This window comes from Penaeus chinensis, chromosome 5 (assembly GCF_019202785.1).
Source record: "Penaeus chinensis breed Huanghai No. 1 chromosome 5, ASM1920278v2, whole genome shotgun sequence".
In the NCBI taxonomy this organism is placed as follows: Eukaryota; Metazoa; Arthropoda; class Malacostraca; order Decapoda; family Penaeidae; genus Penaeus; species Penaeus chinensis.
The window spans coordinates 24,931,062-24,947,905 of NC_061823.1; the positions used below are offsets into that span (position 1 = coordinate 24,931,062).

At 36.3% G+C, this 16,844-nt stretch overlaps 6 protein-coding genes and 2 non-coding genes across 8 annotated transcripts; 6 read left to right on the top strand and 2 right to left on the bottom strand.

Moving 5' to 3' along the window:
• Nucleotides 1-1,128: 1,128 nt before the first annotated feature.
• Nucleotides 1,129-2,380, top strand: LOC125025545 (endocuticle structural glycoprotein SgAbd-2-like). The gene is made up of 3 exons (XM_047613565.1): nucleotides 1,129-1,200; nucleotides 1,340-1,566; nucleotides 1,823-2,380. Exons 1-3 carry the CDS (start codon nucleotides 1,129-1,131, stop codon nucleotides 2,058-2,060), a joined length of 537 nt encoding a protein of 178 aa, XP_047469521.1. The 3' UTR covers nucleotides 2,061-2,380.
• Nucleotides 2,381-2,541: 161 nt separating this feature from the next.
• LOC125025546 (endocuticle structural glycoprotein SgAbd-2-like) lies at nucleotides 2,542-5,177 on the top strand. Its single transcript, XM_047613566.1, has 5 exons — nucleotides 2,542-2,579; nucleotides 2,907-2,934; nucleotides 4,121-4,204; nucleotides 4,313-4,539; nucleotides 4,738-5,177. Exons 1-5 carry the CDS (start codon nucleotides 2,542-2,544, stop codon nucleotides 4,973-4,975), a joined length of 615 nt encoding a protein of 204 aa, XP_047469522.1. The 3' UTR covers nucleotides 4,976-5,177.
• Nucleotides 5,178-7,482: 2,305 nt separating this feature from the next.
• On the top strand, nucleotides 7,483-8,391 carry LOC125025547 (cuticle protein AM1199-like). Its single transcript, XM_047613568.1, has 3 exons — nucleotides 7,483-7,491; nucleotides 7,588-7,814; nucleotides 7,995-8,391. The coding sequence occupies exons 1-3, from the start codon at nucleotides 7,483-7,485 to the stop codon at nucleotides 8,233-8,235; spliced, it is 477 nt and encodes a 158-aa protein (XP_047469524.1). The 3' UTR covers nucleotides 8,236-8,391.
• A 685-nt stretch (nucleotides 8,392-9,076) lies between these two features.
• Trnad-guc lies at nucleotides 9,077-9,148 on the bottom strand. Its single transcript has one exon. It is a non-coding gene; the product is annotated as a tRNA-Asp (tRNA).
• A 104-nt stretch (nucleotides 9,149-9,252) lies between these two features.
• On the top strand, nucleotides 9,253-10,724 carry LOC125025548 (cuticle protein AM1199-like). The gene is made up of 4 exons (XM_047613569.1): nucleotides 9,253-9,257; nucleotides 9,385-9,415; nucleotides 9,924-10,144; nucleotides 10,325-10,724. Exons 1-4 carry the CDS (start codon nucleotides 9,253-9,255, stop codon nucleotides 10,563-10,565), a joined length of 498 nt encoding a protein of 165 aa, XP_047469525.1. The 3' UTR covers nucleotides 10,566-10,724.
• A 1,061-nt stretch (nucleotides 10,725-11,785) lies between these two features.
• On the bottom strand, nucleotides 11,786-11,857 carry Trnad-guc. The gene has a single exon. It is a non-coding gene; the product is annotated as a tRNA-Asp (tRNA).
• A 675-nt stretch (nucleotides 11,858-12,532) lies between these two features.
• Nucleotides 12,533-13,333, top strand: LOC125025549 (cuticle protein AM1159-like). Its single transcript, XM_047613570.1, has 3 exons — nucleotides 12,533-12,541; nucleotides 12,737-12,870; nucleotides 13,096-13,333. The coding sequence occupies exons 1-3, from the start codon at nucleotides 12,533-12,535 to the stop codon at nucleotides 13,331-13,333; spliced, it is 381 nt and encodes a 126-aa protein (XP_047469526.1).
• Nucleotides 13,334-13,756: 423 nt separating this feature from the next.
• LOC125025550 (cuticle protein AM1199-like) lies at nucleotides 13,757-16,811 on the top strand. Its single transcript, XM_047613571.1, has 3 exons — nucleotides 13,757-13,843; nucleotides 16,004-16,230; nucleotides 16,410-16,811. The coding sequence occupies exons 1-3, from the start codon at nucleotides 13,757-13,759 to the stop codon at nucleotides 16,648-16,650; spliced, it is 555 nt and encodes a 184-aa protein (XP_047469527.1). The 3' UTR covers nucleotides 16,651-16,811.
• Nucleotides 16,812-16,844: the final 33 nt, after the last annotated feature.

Here is a 16,844-nt window from a genome sequence, read left to right on the forward strand (position 1 = left end):
GTGTCGAGATTGAAATGACAATTAAATTGAGATATATTAAATTGATATCTAAGTGTCTTTTCACAAACTTTTGGATTAGAAACCTTACTAATTCCATCATTCCGACCGGTGGTCGTGCCAGCTATTTACTAACTACATCTATTTGACTTTGAAATAAAGAAAAAACTCGTTTAAATCTCAGATTTCCAAGCAAATATGTAATGGAACAAAGGAGGATAGGGGTTAACAGATTTTATTTTCATCGAGAAACTAACAAATAAAATTATGAATGGGTTCTTTCACTCCGACAATTTCCGTCGAAAGCATTGAATTATATTTTCACTTTTGTTTACAATCCCTATACACTGGAAACTTAAAATTTAGAAAAGCTGACTGAAGTGGAATTGTTATAAATGCTATATCACTTAATAAACAGCTGACATTTCGAAATTTCGGTGCCTTCTCTAAAATCTCACCTGTCAATGATAGACTCATTCACATTTTCACAAGTTGTCTAATACATATAACTATAGAGATAAATATATATTTATGTTTTTATATTTGTGTGTATATATGTACATGTATTTATACGTGTTTTATTTTTTTTTCTGTCAAGCACTTTAATCCTTCCTAGGCGGGCTATCAAATCCAAGTTTCCGCATGACAGGAAAAAAAAAAAAAAAAAAAAACTACATAAGATTCGATTAAAGAAAAACACGCACACATATACATATATATATATATATATATATATATATATATATATATATATATATATATATATATATATATGTATATATATACATACATATATATATATGTATGTATATATATATATATATATATATATATATATATATATATATATATATATGTATGCATGTTTATGTGAACATGTATTTAATGACAGATTACTAAAGAACCGCTTTGTATCCAATTGCTACATGCAAACACGGGCACACAAGCATATGTGTGTGAGCACATACATGAGGGAATATACATTTACATACAAACATACACTTCTGTGCGTGTGTTTGTATGTATGTTATATGTGCGTACATTTACATACATAAACATAGATATATAAAAAGATTATATTACCAGTCCTTAAAAAGGGAAATGTAAACGTTGCGTCTCATCGCGACCTACATGTCTTCTCTTGGGGTATATAAAGGTGCAATGCTCGCGAGCCAGCATCACTTCTTGCAGTCTGCACTACAAGTATATCAATAATATCAACATGAAAACAGTAAGCCTGTTTCTTAGCATTTTGGTTACATGTCTTTCGTCATGAAGTGTTAATAAGTAGTAGTATAATAATGGGAAAATCAATATTCACTCTCATTTATGAACGTTCCAGCTGCTCTTGCCCTTGCTGGTGGCTGTGGCCGTGGCTGAGAGATTGCCTCTCTCCTACGACGCCCCTGCACCCCACACATCCCCGCCCGTTCAGCAAATCCCCATCATCCGCGACGAGCGAGTCCATCCTGCCGCTGACGGCACTTACAACTTTGACGTTGAGACTGGGGATGGCATCGTCAGGCACGAATCTGGCGGTCCAGGTGGCGCTCAACAGGGAACCGTCAGGTTAGTTCATTCACTCTTCACATTTCTATACTTAAACAGAAAAGTGCGTGTACCTGTTTCGGGTGCTCAGGGCATTTAAACGACAATGAAAGTGTCTAAAGTGCCTTTATTATCACATATATATGTATGTGTAATATATACTTATGTATATCAGTATATATATATATATATATATATATATATATATCTGTGTATGTGAGAATATATATTTTTATCTATATACATTATATATGTACAAACTATGGTTTCCTTCCAGCTTCACCTTCCCAGATGGCCAAGTTTTCGATCTCCAGTTCGTCGCTGATGTTAACGGTTACCAACCTCAGTCGCCCTTCCTGCCCGTCGCCCCTGCATTCCCCCACCCAATCCCTGCCCACGCCCTCGAACAGATCGAACGTGGTCGACTTGAACTCGAGGCTCGCGCCCGCGAAGAACAACGTCAGCCATCAAGCCAAGGACAGGCCAACCCTTCTCGCCTCTACGGTCAACCTTAGTAAAGTGTTTTCCCACTGAACTCCAACGACAATATGCTCTTGTTACCCTGTTAGTCTATTTTTTTTTTTGTTTTGTTTGTTTCTCTTTATCGTCTCACTATGTGAATGCCGTATGTTTCGTTATATCTGCTTATAAATAAATATAACGCAAGATTTCTGTCAGCATTTGTATGCCATCTGATATCCTAGTATACGAGCCTCTAAATGATAATAATTATAATTATTTGCCAGCTGCCTTTATCAGTCTATCCTACTGAGCCAAATTTAACCATTAATAGATTTCATTGTTATATTTGTTATATACACACGAATACGGAGCATTTTTTACATGTCAACCAAACAAGAGAATTACTTGGAATCTATCTATTCTGTACTTATTCCCTTGATTCGATCCACCTGTCCATTAGATTAACAATAATTAAATGCCTTATTCTGAGTTATACGCCTTTTTCTGCGGTTTCTGCAACCGCCCCTGTCGAGGATGGCATTACTTACAGAGTCCTTCACCACATTGCTCAGGTGCCAGGCAACCCACTTTTACACCTGTATAGACTCAGCCTATCACAAGAAATCCTCCCAAGGTCCTGGACTAAAAGCTTAATCATTCCTATACCCAAACCCAATACTGACAAATACAGACCCATTTCCTTGACCTGTCTGTGCAAAGTACTTGAGAGAATAATTCTGAACAGGCTCATGTATCGCATACATGCCAAGTTATCCCCCAGACTATGGATTTCTCCCAGGGCATAATAGTCACCACTGTTTTGCAAAGTACTTAAACTCAAACCCAGGCATGCAAACCGTATTTCTTGATCTTAAATCTGCCTTTGATATTGCAAACAGGGAAATTATCCTTAAAGCAAATAACCAGGTTTGGTATTCAGGGAATACTGTTAACATGGATTCAAATGCACCTATCGAATCGATCGGCTAAGGTTCTTTTTAGGAGCATTAAGAGTACTCAAACAAAAGTATGTGAACTTGGCACACCTCAGGGAGGCGTATTTAGTCACATGCTATTCAATATCCTAATGCATAGATTACTAGACGATATACCACTTGCAGGCATTGACTCCATTATTTGCTATGCCAATGACATTAAATCCTCATCCGAGGAGATTCTAAATATACTTTCTGCAAGGGCTACTGAGTGTGGCATGATAGTCTCAACTGGAAAAAAACAACAAGGCACTTAACACAAAGACAATCCCTCTGCCAAGGTTTCATATAAATGACGTTGAGCTAGATCTTTGTCACCAATACAAATACCTCGGGGAGATTGTTAATGATTCAGAGTTCATCAGAAACCTGAAGAAAAGGCTGTGGGTGCGGCTGAAGCCACTTAGGACACTTGTCGGCAAAGACCTAGGTATTAATGTCAATATTGCGAGACTAATTTACTTGTCATGCATAAGGTTATGTCGTGCCATCTGTTTACTTTCTATTTTATTTCATTTTTACTTTCGGATAAGCGAACATAGATCGTTCCACGCTTTAAATTCTAAACATATAAGTAATAAAACAAACGATTTTTTTTTCTTCTTCTACAAAAAGGTTGAAATTAATTTAAACGTCTTGTCTTTCACTGCAATGACTGTTTATTCAATTTTTCATTTAGATGTTCATTTTATATTACAATCCCTGGGTTTGAAGTGACCAGAAACTTTAAATTAGAAAAGCCTGAATAAGGTGAAAATATTTTAATACTAGCCATATAATATATATACATATATACAAACATGTGTGTGTGGTGCTGTGTATATATATATGTATATATATACATATATGTACGTGTGTGTTTGTGTAGTTCTGTATAAGAATCACTATACTGCCGAAAAATTATGTATGTATATATATCTTAGACATATATGAAGATATAGATAGATATGCGTGTGTATGTAGACATGTATTCAAAGCTTTATATCAATTGCTACAGATATATGTCTACAAATATATTCATATATATACACATACATATAGAGTAAATATAACAGGTGCTTAAAAAGGCGAATGTAAATGTTACGTCTTATCGCGACCTACATTTCCTCTCTGAGAAGTATATAAAGGTGTCAGACCTGCGAACCATCATCCTTTCTTGCAGTCTGCTCTCGAAGTACATCAGTACTATCAACATGAAGACAGTAAGTCTGTTTCTTAACATGCTGGATCAATTATTAAATGCCTTAAAGTGTTAGAAGTATAAAATTGGTAAGAACAACTATATTTACTAACATGTGTGAACGTTCCAGCTGCTTCTGTCCTTGCTGGTGGCTGTGGCTGTGGCCGAGAGACCATCCCTCTCCTACAACGCCCCTGCGCCCCACACATCCTCACCTGTACAGCAGATCCCCATCATCCGCGACGAGCGAGTCCATCCTGCCGCTGACGGAACTTACAGCTTTGACGTTGAGACTGGAGATGGCATCGTCAGACACGAGTCTGGTGGTCCAGGTGGCGCTCAACAGGGAACCGTCAGGTTAGCTCGTTCTCCCTTCACACTTCTATACTTAAGCAGAAGGGTGTCTATACCTGTGTCGGGTGCACAGAACTTTAAAACGACAATGAACTATAAAAGTTATGTCTGTTGTGCATATACAAACATACATATACACGCACACATACATATAATAAGCATGTATGTATGTATATATATCAAAATATGGTTTCCTTTCAGCTTCACCTTCCCAGATGGCCAAGTCTTCAATCTCCAGTTCGTCGCTGATGTAAACGGTTACCAACCTCAGTCACCCTTCCTGCCCGTCGCCCCTGCATTCCCCCACCCAATCCCCACCCACGCCCTCGAACAGATCGAACGTGGTCGACTCGCACTCGAAGCTCGAGCCCGTGAAGAGCAACGTCAGTCCTCAAGCCAGGGACAAGCCGCACCTGCTCGCCAATACGGCCAACCTTAGCAGTGTTCTCCCACTTGCACATGATGCTGTTGTTATCCTATTATCTTATTTTAATTTCATTTTCTTCGTCATTCTACTATTTAAATACTGTATAACGTTTTGTGATATATATTTGAAATGAAATTGTATCTAGATTTGCCGTACTTTCTAAATGACCTACAAAATTAAATGACTGAAGAATTTAATGAGGCAAGGAAATAAAATCCCGGTTCTCCACTTTTTACATTTAGTTTTGCTTGGTGTCGTATACTATATGTTGTTTAGATATGATTGACTAGATAAAGTTAACTAACTTTAGTCCTCTGCGGTTTATAGAGTAATTATCGATATAAGCCTAACCTGAGGAACTTTCTGAAATATCCCAAGTCATTAAATACACATATTATAAAATACAGTCTTAAACATTCCAACTGTAAATCAAATTAACTTTCCCTTATACTTTCTTTTATATTGGATACTTTTCTACGGGTATAGATATTTGGAAATAAATATGAACGTTCCAGCTGGTTCTGCCAGAGGGGAGGGGGCTTTCAGCGACCTAGACCCCGTGCGTTCAAATGTCTAGCTCCTCACCCTCACGCATTCCTGAAATACACGAGATAAACTCCATAGCAAACAGCATTCAAATCGTAGTCCTAGCATTAAAATTTATCCTCGGCGGTTCATCGAATTCCAGTCTCCCGCGTGACAGGCTAGAATACTAATACACTATACTATCGAAAAATGCGATAAGAGAGAATTTGAATCATAAAAAGCGATTATCTAATATACAAAAGTACTCTCATGCATATTTCGATCTTGTTCTCATCCTTTAATAATATAGAACAAAGCTCGTAAAAGAGCCATGGACGTATTAGGCTTCAGGCTGAGCTTTCTTTACCTTTGGAACTTCGAAGGTGGAACTTGTTCTTTCTTTCTTCACTTACATAGATACATATGTATATGTGATGTACGTATATTTGTGTCTATATATACGTAAGCATGCACACCCACCCACACATACATACATATATTATATATACACATACATAAATACTTATATATGTATATATATATACCTATATGTATATACATGTACACATACATCTATATCTGGAAATCTACCTATATATATATATATATATACATATATATACACACATTTGTATATGTGTATATATATGTACATTATCTACCTATATGTATGTGTATATGTGAGTATATGTGTGTGTGTGTATCTGTGCGTATGTTTGCATATATGTGTCTATACATATATATATATATATATATATATATATATATATATATATGTATACATGCATATAAATAAATGAATTTATATACTCATATATATATATATATATATATATATATATATATATATATGTATATACATGACCATATATATATGTATATACATGACTATATATATATACATATACATTTATTTTTATGTGTGCATATATAGACAGATATTATATGTATATATATATATATATATATGTACATATATATGTATACATATGTATGTGTGCACATATATAAAATGTAGAGATGCAAACATCCTTGTATTTATATATATATACATACATATAAATTCAATTACTGTTAAAGAAAATCTAATTCATCGGAGAAACCTTGCCCCGAAAACATTCCCCAAATAACCATAACCTGTCAGCCTCATTGATTTTGATTGACAGATTTCTTGTTCCTGTGTTTTTAATATTCACAATTAAAGAACATAGGTTAGTTTGTGAAAATGAATTGAACAAGGCATTGCAAGTATCACTTACTTGCTTTACCCGCACAATTCACTATATGTATTGATACTTTCATTAAACGCATCCATAATACATGCAAAGTAATTTATTCTATCAGAAACCATCACGGTCTTGATGGACAAAATCTTCATAAAACCTTTGGCAAGTGACCTCCTCGTAAGCCTTTTTGAGGTCGTTATGCGAGGGAATTGATAAAAAGCTCACCATTTCATATTTCAGTATCTCTTCTAATATCAACTCCTCTAGATTCATAGATCAGATGATGGAATGTCAGTTATGTTTTCACTATCAGCTATATAATGTATGTGTTGAGCGTATGCTTTATACACATATTTTTGTGTACAGTCACTCTCCCGTGTAGCAAAATAGATATATAACAACCGAATATTTAATTAAAGATATATGTTTATATACAAATAGATGTGCATGTGTGTATAGATATGCATATATATACATATATGTGTGTTTGTACATGTCCATGTAATGCTAAATTACTAAAAAACAGCTTTGTACCAATTGATTCATACAGACACATGTTTGTATGTGTGAGATCATACACAGATGTGTGTATATATATGTACATAGACACATACGCGCGTATGTTTATACATGCTTCAAAAAGGAAATGTAAACGTTCCGTCTTATCGTGACCTACATTTCCTCTCTGCGGGGTATATAAAGGTAGCAGGCTTGCGAACCACCATCACTTCTTGCAGCCTGCATTAGAAGTACATCAACATTATCAACATGAAGACAGTAAGCGTTTCTAAGCATTCTGGCTCCATAATGTGCTAGAAAGTAGTGGTAATAATGGGAACATAAACAATATTTACTCATATATTAACGTTCCAGCTGCTTCTGTCCCTGCTGGTGGTTGTGGCTGTGGCTGAGAGACCGCCTCTCTCCTACGACGCCCCTGCACCCCACACATCCTCGCCCGTTCAGCAGATCCCCATCATCCGCGACGAGCGAGTCCATCCTGCCGCTGACGGAACTTACAGCTTTGACCTTGAGACTGGAGATGGCATCGTCAGGCACGAGTCTGGCGGTCCAGGTGGCGCTCAACAGGGAACCGTTAGGTTAGTTCATTTACTCTTCATATTTTTGCACTTAAACATAAAAGTGTGTATGCCTATTTCGGGTACACAGGGCATTTAAACGACGTGAAAGTAAAAGTTGTGCCTATCGTGCATATACACACACGCGCGTATATGTGCACGTATATATGTGTCTATATAAAAACTATGGTTTCTTTTCAGCTTCACCTTCCCAGATGGTCAGGTCTTCAATCTCCAATTCGTCGCTGATGTTAACGGTTACCAACCTCAGTCGCCCTTCCTGCCCGTCGCCCCTGCATTCCCCCACCCAATCCCCGCCCACGCCCTCGAACAGATCGAACGTGGTCGACTTGAACTCGAGGCTCGCGCCCGCGAAGAACAACGTCAGTCATCAAGCCAGGGACTGGCCAATCCTTCTCGCCTCTACGGTCAACCTCAGTAAAGTGTTTTCCCATTGAACTTCGACAACAATATGCTCTTGTTACCCTGACATTCTACTTTTTTGGGGTTTTTGTTTTTGTCTTTATCCCCAACAATGGGAATGCGTTTCGTTATGCACCGTGTTATATCTATTTATAAATAAATATATATCAAGATTTTTGTTAGTATTTCTGTACAATCTGATATCGTAGTATACGAACCTTAGAATAATTACAATAATTATCATTGTTTATAACTATTATTATTATAAATTAAACAAAAAAAGTCGTTTTCACATGTGACGTTACGTGTCAACTATACTGTACCTATAATATATATTTCTTCAAAATATCAGACCACAATATATATATCACCAACTGCCTTCATCAATCTAATGACTTGATCCCTTCATTTGATCCACCTGTTTAGTAGATTAACAATAATTAGATGCCTTATTTTCAGCAAAATGACCTTTACTGCAGTCACATAAACCAAGTATCAACAAGAATATCAAAACTTCGTTAACGGATTATTTGTGTGTGTAAAACAAAGTATGTTATGTCGACATAAAATATAGTAATGATTTTGATTACTGAACATTACCATAGCCAGTGCGCATCATATTCTAAGGAATTTTATATAGGATAGGATGAGCATGCGGTAATACAGATATGTATGTGAATGAATTTATTTATATATGAATGTGAGAGAAAGAGAGAGAGAAAGATCACGTGTGAAACAAATTCTATATACTTGGAAACGGCCACACCAGTTTCAACTTAAACATAGCTGCTACAATGTGCTTTATTAGAAATATGTAAAATAAACTATGTTAAGATCGTTGTCTCAGTAGTAAAACTTTCCTCCCCGGCGGGGAATCGAACCCCGGTCTCCCGCGTGACAGGCGGGGATACTAACCACTATACTACCGAGGAATTTGAATTCTATTGAGTACAATTAGAAATATATCAAGCTTTTTTTAATTGACATATAAGTCTTTTCACACACCTTATTAATTATGTCATTCTTCAGTATGATCATGCCGTATGTTGACTTTTTGTTGTTGTTTTTATTTTCGAATAAGCAGACATAGATCATTCGACTCTTAAAATTCGAAATGATAAGTAATGAAATAAATTTAAACTTTCACTGGAACGCCTGTTTCATTTAGATGTTCAATTTATATCACTTATAATCCCTGGGTTTGAAGGTGACCAGAATTAGAAAAGCCTGAATGGGGTGGAATTAATTTTAATACAAGCTGTATTATACATATATACATATATGTGTGTGTGCGCTGTATAATTTATCTATATGTGTGTGTGTGTAGTTATGTATAAGAACCACTTCATTGCAGAAAAAAAAAATATATATATATATTTATTAAACATATATAAAAAGATATAGATATGGGTGTGTATGTAGAAATGTGCGCAATGCTTTATATCAATTGTTACATATGTATGTGTACAAATATATTCATATCTACACATACACACATAATATATAAAGCAGGGGTTTAAAAAGGGGAATATTACGTCTTATCGCGACCTACATTTCCTCTCTGAGAGGAATATTATTAATACTAACAACATGAAAATAGTAAGTCCATTTCTTAACATGCTTGCTCCATTATCAAATGCCTTAAAGTGTGAGTAGTATAAAATTAGTAAGATCAACTATATTTACTCACATGTATGAACGTTCCAGCTGGTTCTGTCCTTACTGGTGGCTGTGGCTGAGAGACCGTCCCTCTCCTACGACGCCCCTGCGCCCCACCCATCCTTGCCTGTTCAGCAGATCCCCATCATCCGCGACGAGCGAGTCCATCCTGCCGCCGACGGAACTTACAGCTTTGACGTTGAGACTGGAGATGGCATCGTCAGGCACGAGTCTGGCGGTCCAGGTGACGTTCAACAGGGAAGCGTTAGGTTTGTTTATTTCCTCTTCATATTTTTTAACTTAAACAGAAAAGTGTGTATGCCTATTTCACATTTAAACGAAATGAGTTTAAACGAAGTGAAAGTAAAAGTGTCTATCGTGCATATACACACTCACGTATGTGTGCACGTATATATGTGTGTCTATATCAAACTATTGTTTCTTTTCAGCTTCACCTTCCCAGATGGTCAGGTCTTCAATCTCCAATTCGTCGCTGATGTTAACGGTTACCAACCTCAGTCGCCCTTCCTGCCCGTCGCCCCTGCATTCCCCCACCCAATCCCCGCCCACGCCCTCGAACAGATCGAACGTGGTCGACTTGAACTCGAGGCTCGCGCCCGCGAAGAACAACGTCAGTCATCAAGCCAGGGACAAGCCAATCCTTCTCGCCTCTACGGTCAACCTCAATAAAGTGTTTTCCCAATGAACTTCGACAACAATATGATCTTGTTACCCTAATATTCTACTTTTTTTGTTTAAGTTTTTTTTTTTTGTCTATATCCTCCACTATGAGAATGCGTTTCGTTAGGTACCGTGTTATATCTATTTATAAATAAATATAAATCAAGATTTCTGTCGTATTTCTGTACAATCTGATATCGTAGTATACGAACCTCAGAATAATTACAATAATTATCATTATTTATAGCTATTATTATTTTAGGTAAAAAAAATAATTCCATTTTTACATATGGTGTTACGTGTCAACTATACTGTACCTATAATAGATATTCTTCAATATATCAGACCACAATATATATTCTACCAGTTGCCTTCACCATCTATCGACTGTATCCCTTGATTTGACCCACCTGTTCAGTAAATTAGCTATAATTAGATGCCTTATTTTCAGCAAAGTGACCTTTTCTGCAGTCACATAAACAAGTATCTATATGAATATCAAAACTTCGTTAACAGATTATTTGTGTGTGTGTAAAACAAAGTGTGTTATGTAGACATATTATGATAAAAGTAAATGGTAAAACATAGTAAGGATTATGGTTACTCCTATCTATTTATGCTAGATTTCCTGAACATTACCATAGCCAATGCGCATCATATTGTAAAGAGTTTTAGATAGGATAGGATGAGCATGCGGTAATACAGATTATATGTATGTGAATTAATTAATTAATTTATATATGTGTGTGAGAGAGAGAAAAAAAAAAGGGGGGGGGGGAGAGAGAGAAAGATCGCGATGCCTTATTTTGAGCAAAATGACCTTTTCTGCAGTCACATAAACCAAGTATATATATGAATATCAAAACTTCGTTAACGGATTATTTGTTTGTGTAAAACAAAGTATGTTATCTTGATATATTATGATAAAAATAAAAGGTAAAATATAGTAATGATTATGATTACTGATCATTACAATCATATTTCAACGAATTTTAGATAGGATAGGATGAGCATGCGGTAATACAGATTACATATATGTGAATTAATTGATTTATATATTTGAGAGAGAGAGAGAGAAAGATCACGTGTGGAACAAATTATATTTACTTTGAAACGGCCACACCAGTCTCAACTTAAACATAGCTGCTGCCATATGATTTACTAGAAATACGTAAAATAAACTCTAGGGTGAACTATGTTAAGATCGTCGTCTCTGTAGTAAAACTTTCCTCCCCGGCGGGGAATCGAACCCCGGTCTCCCGCGTGACAGGCGGGGATACTAACCACTATACTACCGAGGAATTCGACATGTAGTGAGTAAAATTAGAAATATATCCAGCTATTCTTAATTGATATATAAGTCTTTTCACACACCTTACTAATTATGTCATTCTTCACCATGATCATGCCATATGTTTACTTTTTTTTTTTTTTTTTTTTACTTTCGAATAAGCAAACATAGATAATTCGACTCTTAAAATTCTAAATGATAAGTAATGAAATAAATTAAAACTTACACTGTAACGCCTGTTTATTCAAATTTTCATTATTAGTTCAATTTATATCACTTATAATCCCTGGGTTTGAAGGTGACCAGAGAGCCTGAACGGGGTGGAATTATTTATAATTGAAGCTTTATTATACATATATACATATATGTGTGTGTGCGTGCTGTATGATTTATTTATATATGTGTGTGTGTTGTTCTGTATAAGAACCACTTCATTGCCGAAATATATATATATATATATATATATATATATATATATATTACATATATAAAAAGATTTAGATGTGCGTGTGTATGTAAAAATGTGCGCAATGCTTTATATAAATTGTTACATATATGTGTACAAATATATTCATATGTACACATACACACAGAGTATATAAAGCAGAGGTTTAAAAAGGGGAATTTTATGTCTTATCGCGACCTACATTTCCTCTCTGAGGGAAATATTCTTAATTCTATCAACATGAAAATAGTAAGTCCATTTCATAACATGCTGGCTCCATTATCAAATGCCATGAAGTGATAGTAGTATAAAATTGGTAAGATCAACTATATTTACCCACATATATGAACGTTCCAACTGGTTCTGTCCTTGCTGGTGGCTGTGGCTGAGAGACCGTCCCTCTCCTACGACGACACTTCATCCCGCCCATCCTCACCCGTACAGCAGATCCCCATCATCCGCGACGAGCGTGTCCATCCTGCGGCTGACGGCATTTACAGCTTTGGCGTCGAGACTGGGAATGGCATCGTCAGGCACGAGTCTGGCGGTCCAGGTGGCGCTCAACAGGGAACCGTCAGGTTATCTCGTTCTCCCTTTACATTTTTACACTTACGTAGAAAGGTGTCTATACCTGTGTCGGGTGCACAGAACCTTAAAACGACAATGAACTTTATAAGTAATGTCTGTTATGCATGTACAAACATATGCACACGCTCCCATATATATAATATGTACGTATGTGTATGACAGACTATTGTTTACTTATATATGTGTTTCTATATCAAACTATTGTTTACTTTCAGCTTCACCTTCCCAGATGGCCATGTCTTCGATCTCCAGTTCGTCGCTGATGTAAACGGTTACCAACCTCAGTCGCCCTTCCTGCCTGTCGCCCCTGCATTCCCCAACCCAATCCCCCCCCACGCCCTCGAACAGATCGAACGTGGTCGACTCAAACTCGAAGCTCGAGCCCGTGAAGAGCAACGTCAGTCCTCAAGCCAGGGACAAGCCGCACCTGCTCGCCAATACGGCCAACCTTAGCAGTGTTCCCCCACTTGTACATTATGCTGCTGTTATCTTATTATCTTATCCTAATTTCATCATCTTCGTCATTCTGAATACTGTATAACGTTTTTTGATATCTATTTCTAAATAAATTTGTATCTAGATTTGCCGTACTTTCTAAATGACCTACAAAATTAAATGATTGAAGAATTTTATGAGGCAAGGAAATAAAATTTTCCACTTTTTACATTCAGTTTTGCTTGGTGTCCTATACTATAGTTTCGATATGACTGACTCTATAAAGTTAACTAACTTTAATTCTCTGTTTTATAGAGTCATTAAATACACATATTATAAAGTGCAGTCTTAAATATTCCAAAAGTAAATCAAATTAACTTTCCTTTATTCGATCTTTGACATTGGATACTTTTGCACGGACATAGAATTTTGGAAATAAATATGAACGTTCCAGCTGGTTCTGTCCTTACTGGTGGCTGTGTTGAGTTGCTCTCCTACGAAGCCCCTGCATCCCGCCCATCCTCACCAGTACAGCAGATCCCCATCATTCGCGACGAGCAGATGGCGGGGATCTTCATTTCTATTTTTTTTTTTTTTTTTTTTATTAAACCTAAAAAATAAATAAAATAGGGTAAGGGGTCTTTCAGCGACCTGAACCCCGTGCGTTCAAATGTCTAGCGCCTCACGCATTCCTGGAATACATGAGATAAACTCCATAACAAACAGCATTCAAATCGTCGTCCTAGTAGTAAAATTTCTCCTCGGCGGTTGATGGAATTCCAGTCTTCCGTGTGACAGGCTGGAATACTGTCGAAAAATGTGATAAGAGAGAATTTGAATCATAAAAAGCGATTATCAAATATACAAAAGTACTCTTATGCATATTTCGATTCTGTTCACATCCTTTAATAATACAGAACAAACTCGCAAAAGAGCCATGGGCGCATTAGGCTTTAGGCTAAGCCTTCTTTACCTTTGGAACTTCGAAGGTGGAACTTGTTCTTTCTTTCTTCACTTACATATATACATACATAGATACATATGTATATGTGATGTACGTATATTTGTATGTGTCTATGTATATGTAAGTATGCACCCCCCCCCCCCACACACACACATACATACATATATTATATATACATACATAAAGACTTATATATGTATATATATACCTATATGTATATATATGTACACATATATCTTTATCTGGCTATCTACCTATATATATATATATATATATATATATATATACACACACATTTATGTATATATATATATATATATATATATGTTCATTATCTATCTATATGTGTGTGTTTATGTATGTGTATGTGTGTATGTGTGTGTGTGTCTGTGCGTATGTTTGCATATATATATGTCTATACATATATATGCATACATGCATATAAATAAATGAATATATATACTCATATATATATATATATATATATATATATATATGTGTGTGTGTGTGTGTGTGTGTGTGTGTATATATACATGACTATATATATATATACATTTATTTTTATGTGTGCATATATATATATATATATATATATATATATATATTATATGTATGTATATATATATGTATACATATGTATGTGTGTGCACATATATAAAATGTAGAGATGCACACATACTTGTATTTATATATATGCATATATATAAAATCAATTACTGTTAAAAATGTATTTTAATTCATCGGAGAAACTTTGCTCCGAAAACATTCCCGAAATAACCATAACCAGTCCGCCTCATTGATTTTAATCGACAGATTTCTTGGTCCTGTGTTTTAAATATTCACAATTAAAGAACATAGGTTAGTTTGTGAAAATGAATTGAACAAGGCATTGCAAGTGTCATTTACTTGCTTTACCCGCACCATACACTATATGTATTGATACTTACAATTAACGCATGCATAATACATGCAAAATAATTTATTCTATCAGAAGCCATCACGGTCTTGATGGAAAAAAATGTTCATAAGACCTTTGGCAAGTGACCTCATCGTAAGCCTTTTTGAGGTCGTTATGCGAGGGAATTAATAAAAAGCTTAACATTTCATATTTCAGTATCTCTTCTAATGTCAGTTATGTTTTCACTACCAGCTATATAATGTATGTGCTGAGCGTATGTTTTATACACATTTTTTTTTTCTGATAAGTACAGTCACACTCCCGTGTAACAAAATAGAAATGTAACAACCGAATATTTAATTAAAGATATATATGTATATAAACAAATAGATGTGCATGTGTGTATAGATATGCATATATATACATATATGTGTGTTTGTACATGTCCATGTAATGCTAAATTACTAAAAAACAGCTTTGTACCAATTGATTCATACAGACACATGTTTGTATGTGTGAGAACATACACAGATGTGTGTTTATATATGTACATAGACACATACGCGCGTATGTTTATACATGCTTCAAAAAGGAAATGTAAACGTTCCGTCTTATCGTGACCTACATTTCCACTCTGCGGGGTATATAAAGGTAGCAGGCTTGCGAACCACCATCACTTCTTGCAGCCTGCATTAGAAGTACATCAACATTATCAACATGAAGACAGTAAGCGTTTCTTAGCATTCTGGCTCCACAATGTGCTAGAAAATAGTAGTATAATAATGGGTACATCAACAATATTTACTCATATATATTAACGTTCCAGCTGCTTCTGTCCCTGCTGGTGGTTGTGGCTGTGGCTGAGAGACCGTCCCTTTCCTACGACACCTCTGCTCCCCACACATCATCGCCCGTTCAGCAGATCCCCATCATCCGCGACGAGCGAGTCCATCCTGCCGCTGACGGAACTTACAGCTTTGACCTTGAGACTGGAGATGGCATCGTCAGGCACGAGTCTGGCGGTCCAGGTGGCGCTCAACAGGGAACCGTTAGGTTAGTTCATTTACTCTTCATATTTTTGCACTTAAACATAAAAGTGTGTATGCCTGTTTCGGGTACACAGGGCATTTAAACGACGTGAATGTAAAAGTCGTGCCTATCGTGCATATACACACACGCACGTATGTGTGCACGTATATGTGTTTCTATATCAAACTATGGCTTCTTTTCAGCTTCACCTTCCCAGATGGTCAGGTCTTCAATCTCCAATTCGTTGCTGATGTTAACGGTTACCAACCTCAGTCGCCCTTCTTGCCGGTCGCCCCTGCATTCCCCCACCCAATCCCCGCCCACGCCCTCGAACAGATCGAACGTGGTCGACTTGAACTCGAGGCTCGCGCCCGCGAAGAACAACGTCAGTCATCAAGCCAAGGACAGGCCAATCCTTCTCGCCTCTACGGTCAACCTCAGTAAAGTGTTTTCCCACTGAACTTCGACAACAATATGCTCTTGTTACCCTGATATTCTATTTTTTTTTTTTTTTTATGTTTTTGTCTTTATCCCCATACTATGGGAATGTGTTTCGTTATGCACTGTGTTATATCTATTTATATATAAATATAAATCAAGATTTCTGTCAGTATTTCTGTACAACCTGAATAATTACA

Bases quoted from the DNA above. Each gene is read 5' to 3' on its own strand.
- LOC125025545 (XM_047613565.1), top strand. From the start codon at position 1,129: ATGTCTTCTCTTGGGGTATATAAAGGTGCAATGCTCGCGAGCCAGCAT. The intron at 1,201-1,339 runs GTATATCAATAA...TGAACGTTCCAG, and splicing joins TCTTGCAGTCTGCACTACAA to CTGCTCTTGCCCTTGCTGGT. The intron at 1,567-1,822 runs GTTAGTTCATTC...GTTTCCTTCCAG, and splicing joins GCTCAACAGGGAACCGTCAG to CTTCACCTTCCCAGATGGCC.
- LOC125025546 (XM_047613566.1), top strand. From the start codon at position 2,542: ATGGCATTACTTACAGAGTCCTTCACCACATTGCTCAG. The intron at 2,580-2,906 runs GTGCCAGGCAAC...TATTGCAAACAG, and splicing joins TCCTTCACCACATTGCTCAG to GGAAATTATCCTTAAAGCAA. The intron at 4,205-4,312 runs GTAAGTCTGTTT...TGAACGTTCCAG, and splicing joins GTACTATCAACATGAAGACA to CTGCTTCTGTCCTTGCTGGT.
- LOC125025547 (XM_047613568.1), top strand. The intron at 7,815-7,994 runs GTTAGTTCATTT...GTTTCTTTTCAG, and splicing joins GCTCAACAGGGAACCGTTAG to CTTCACCTTCCCAGATGGTC.
- LOC125025548 (XM_047613569.1), top strand. The intron at 9,416-9,923 runs GTTTGAAGGTGA...TGAACGTTCCAG, and splicing joins ATATCACTTATAATCCCTGG to CTGGTTCTGTCCTTACTGGT. The intron at 10,145-10,324 runs GTTTGTTTATTT...GTTTCTTTTCAG, and splicing joins GTTCAACAGGGAAGCGTTAG to CTTCACCTTCCCAGATGGTC.
- LOC125025549 (XM_047613570.1), top strand. The intron at 12,871-13,095 runs GTTATCTCGTTC...GTTTACTTTCAG, and splicing joins GCTCAACAGGGAACCGTCAG to CTTCACCTTCCCAGATGGCC.
- LOC125025550 (XM_047613571.1), top strand. From the start codon at position 13,757: ATGAACGTTCCAGCTGGTTCTGTCCTTACTGGTGGCTGTGTTGAGTTG. The intron at 13,844-16,003 runs GTACAGCAGATC...TTAACGTTCCAG, and splicing joins CATCCCGCCCATCCTCACCA to CTGCTTCTGTCCCTGCTGGT. The intron at 16,231-16,409 runs GTTAGTTCATTT...GCTTCTTTTCAG, and splicing joins GCTCAACAGGGAACCGTTAG to CTTCACCTTCCCAGATGGTC.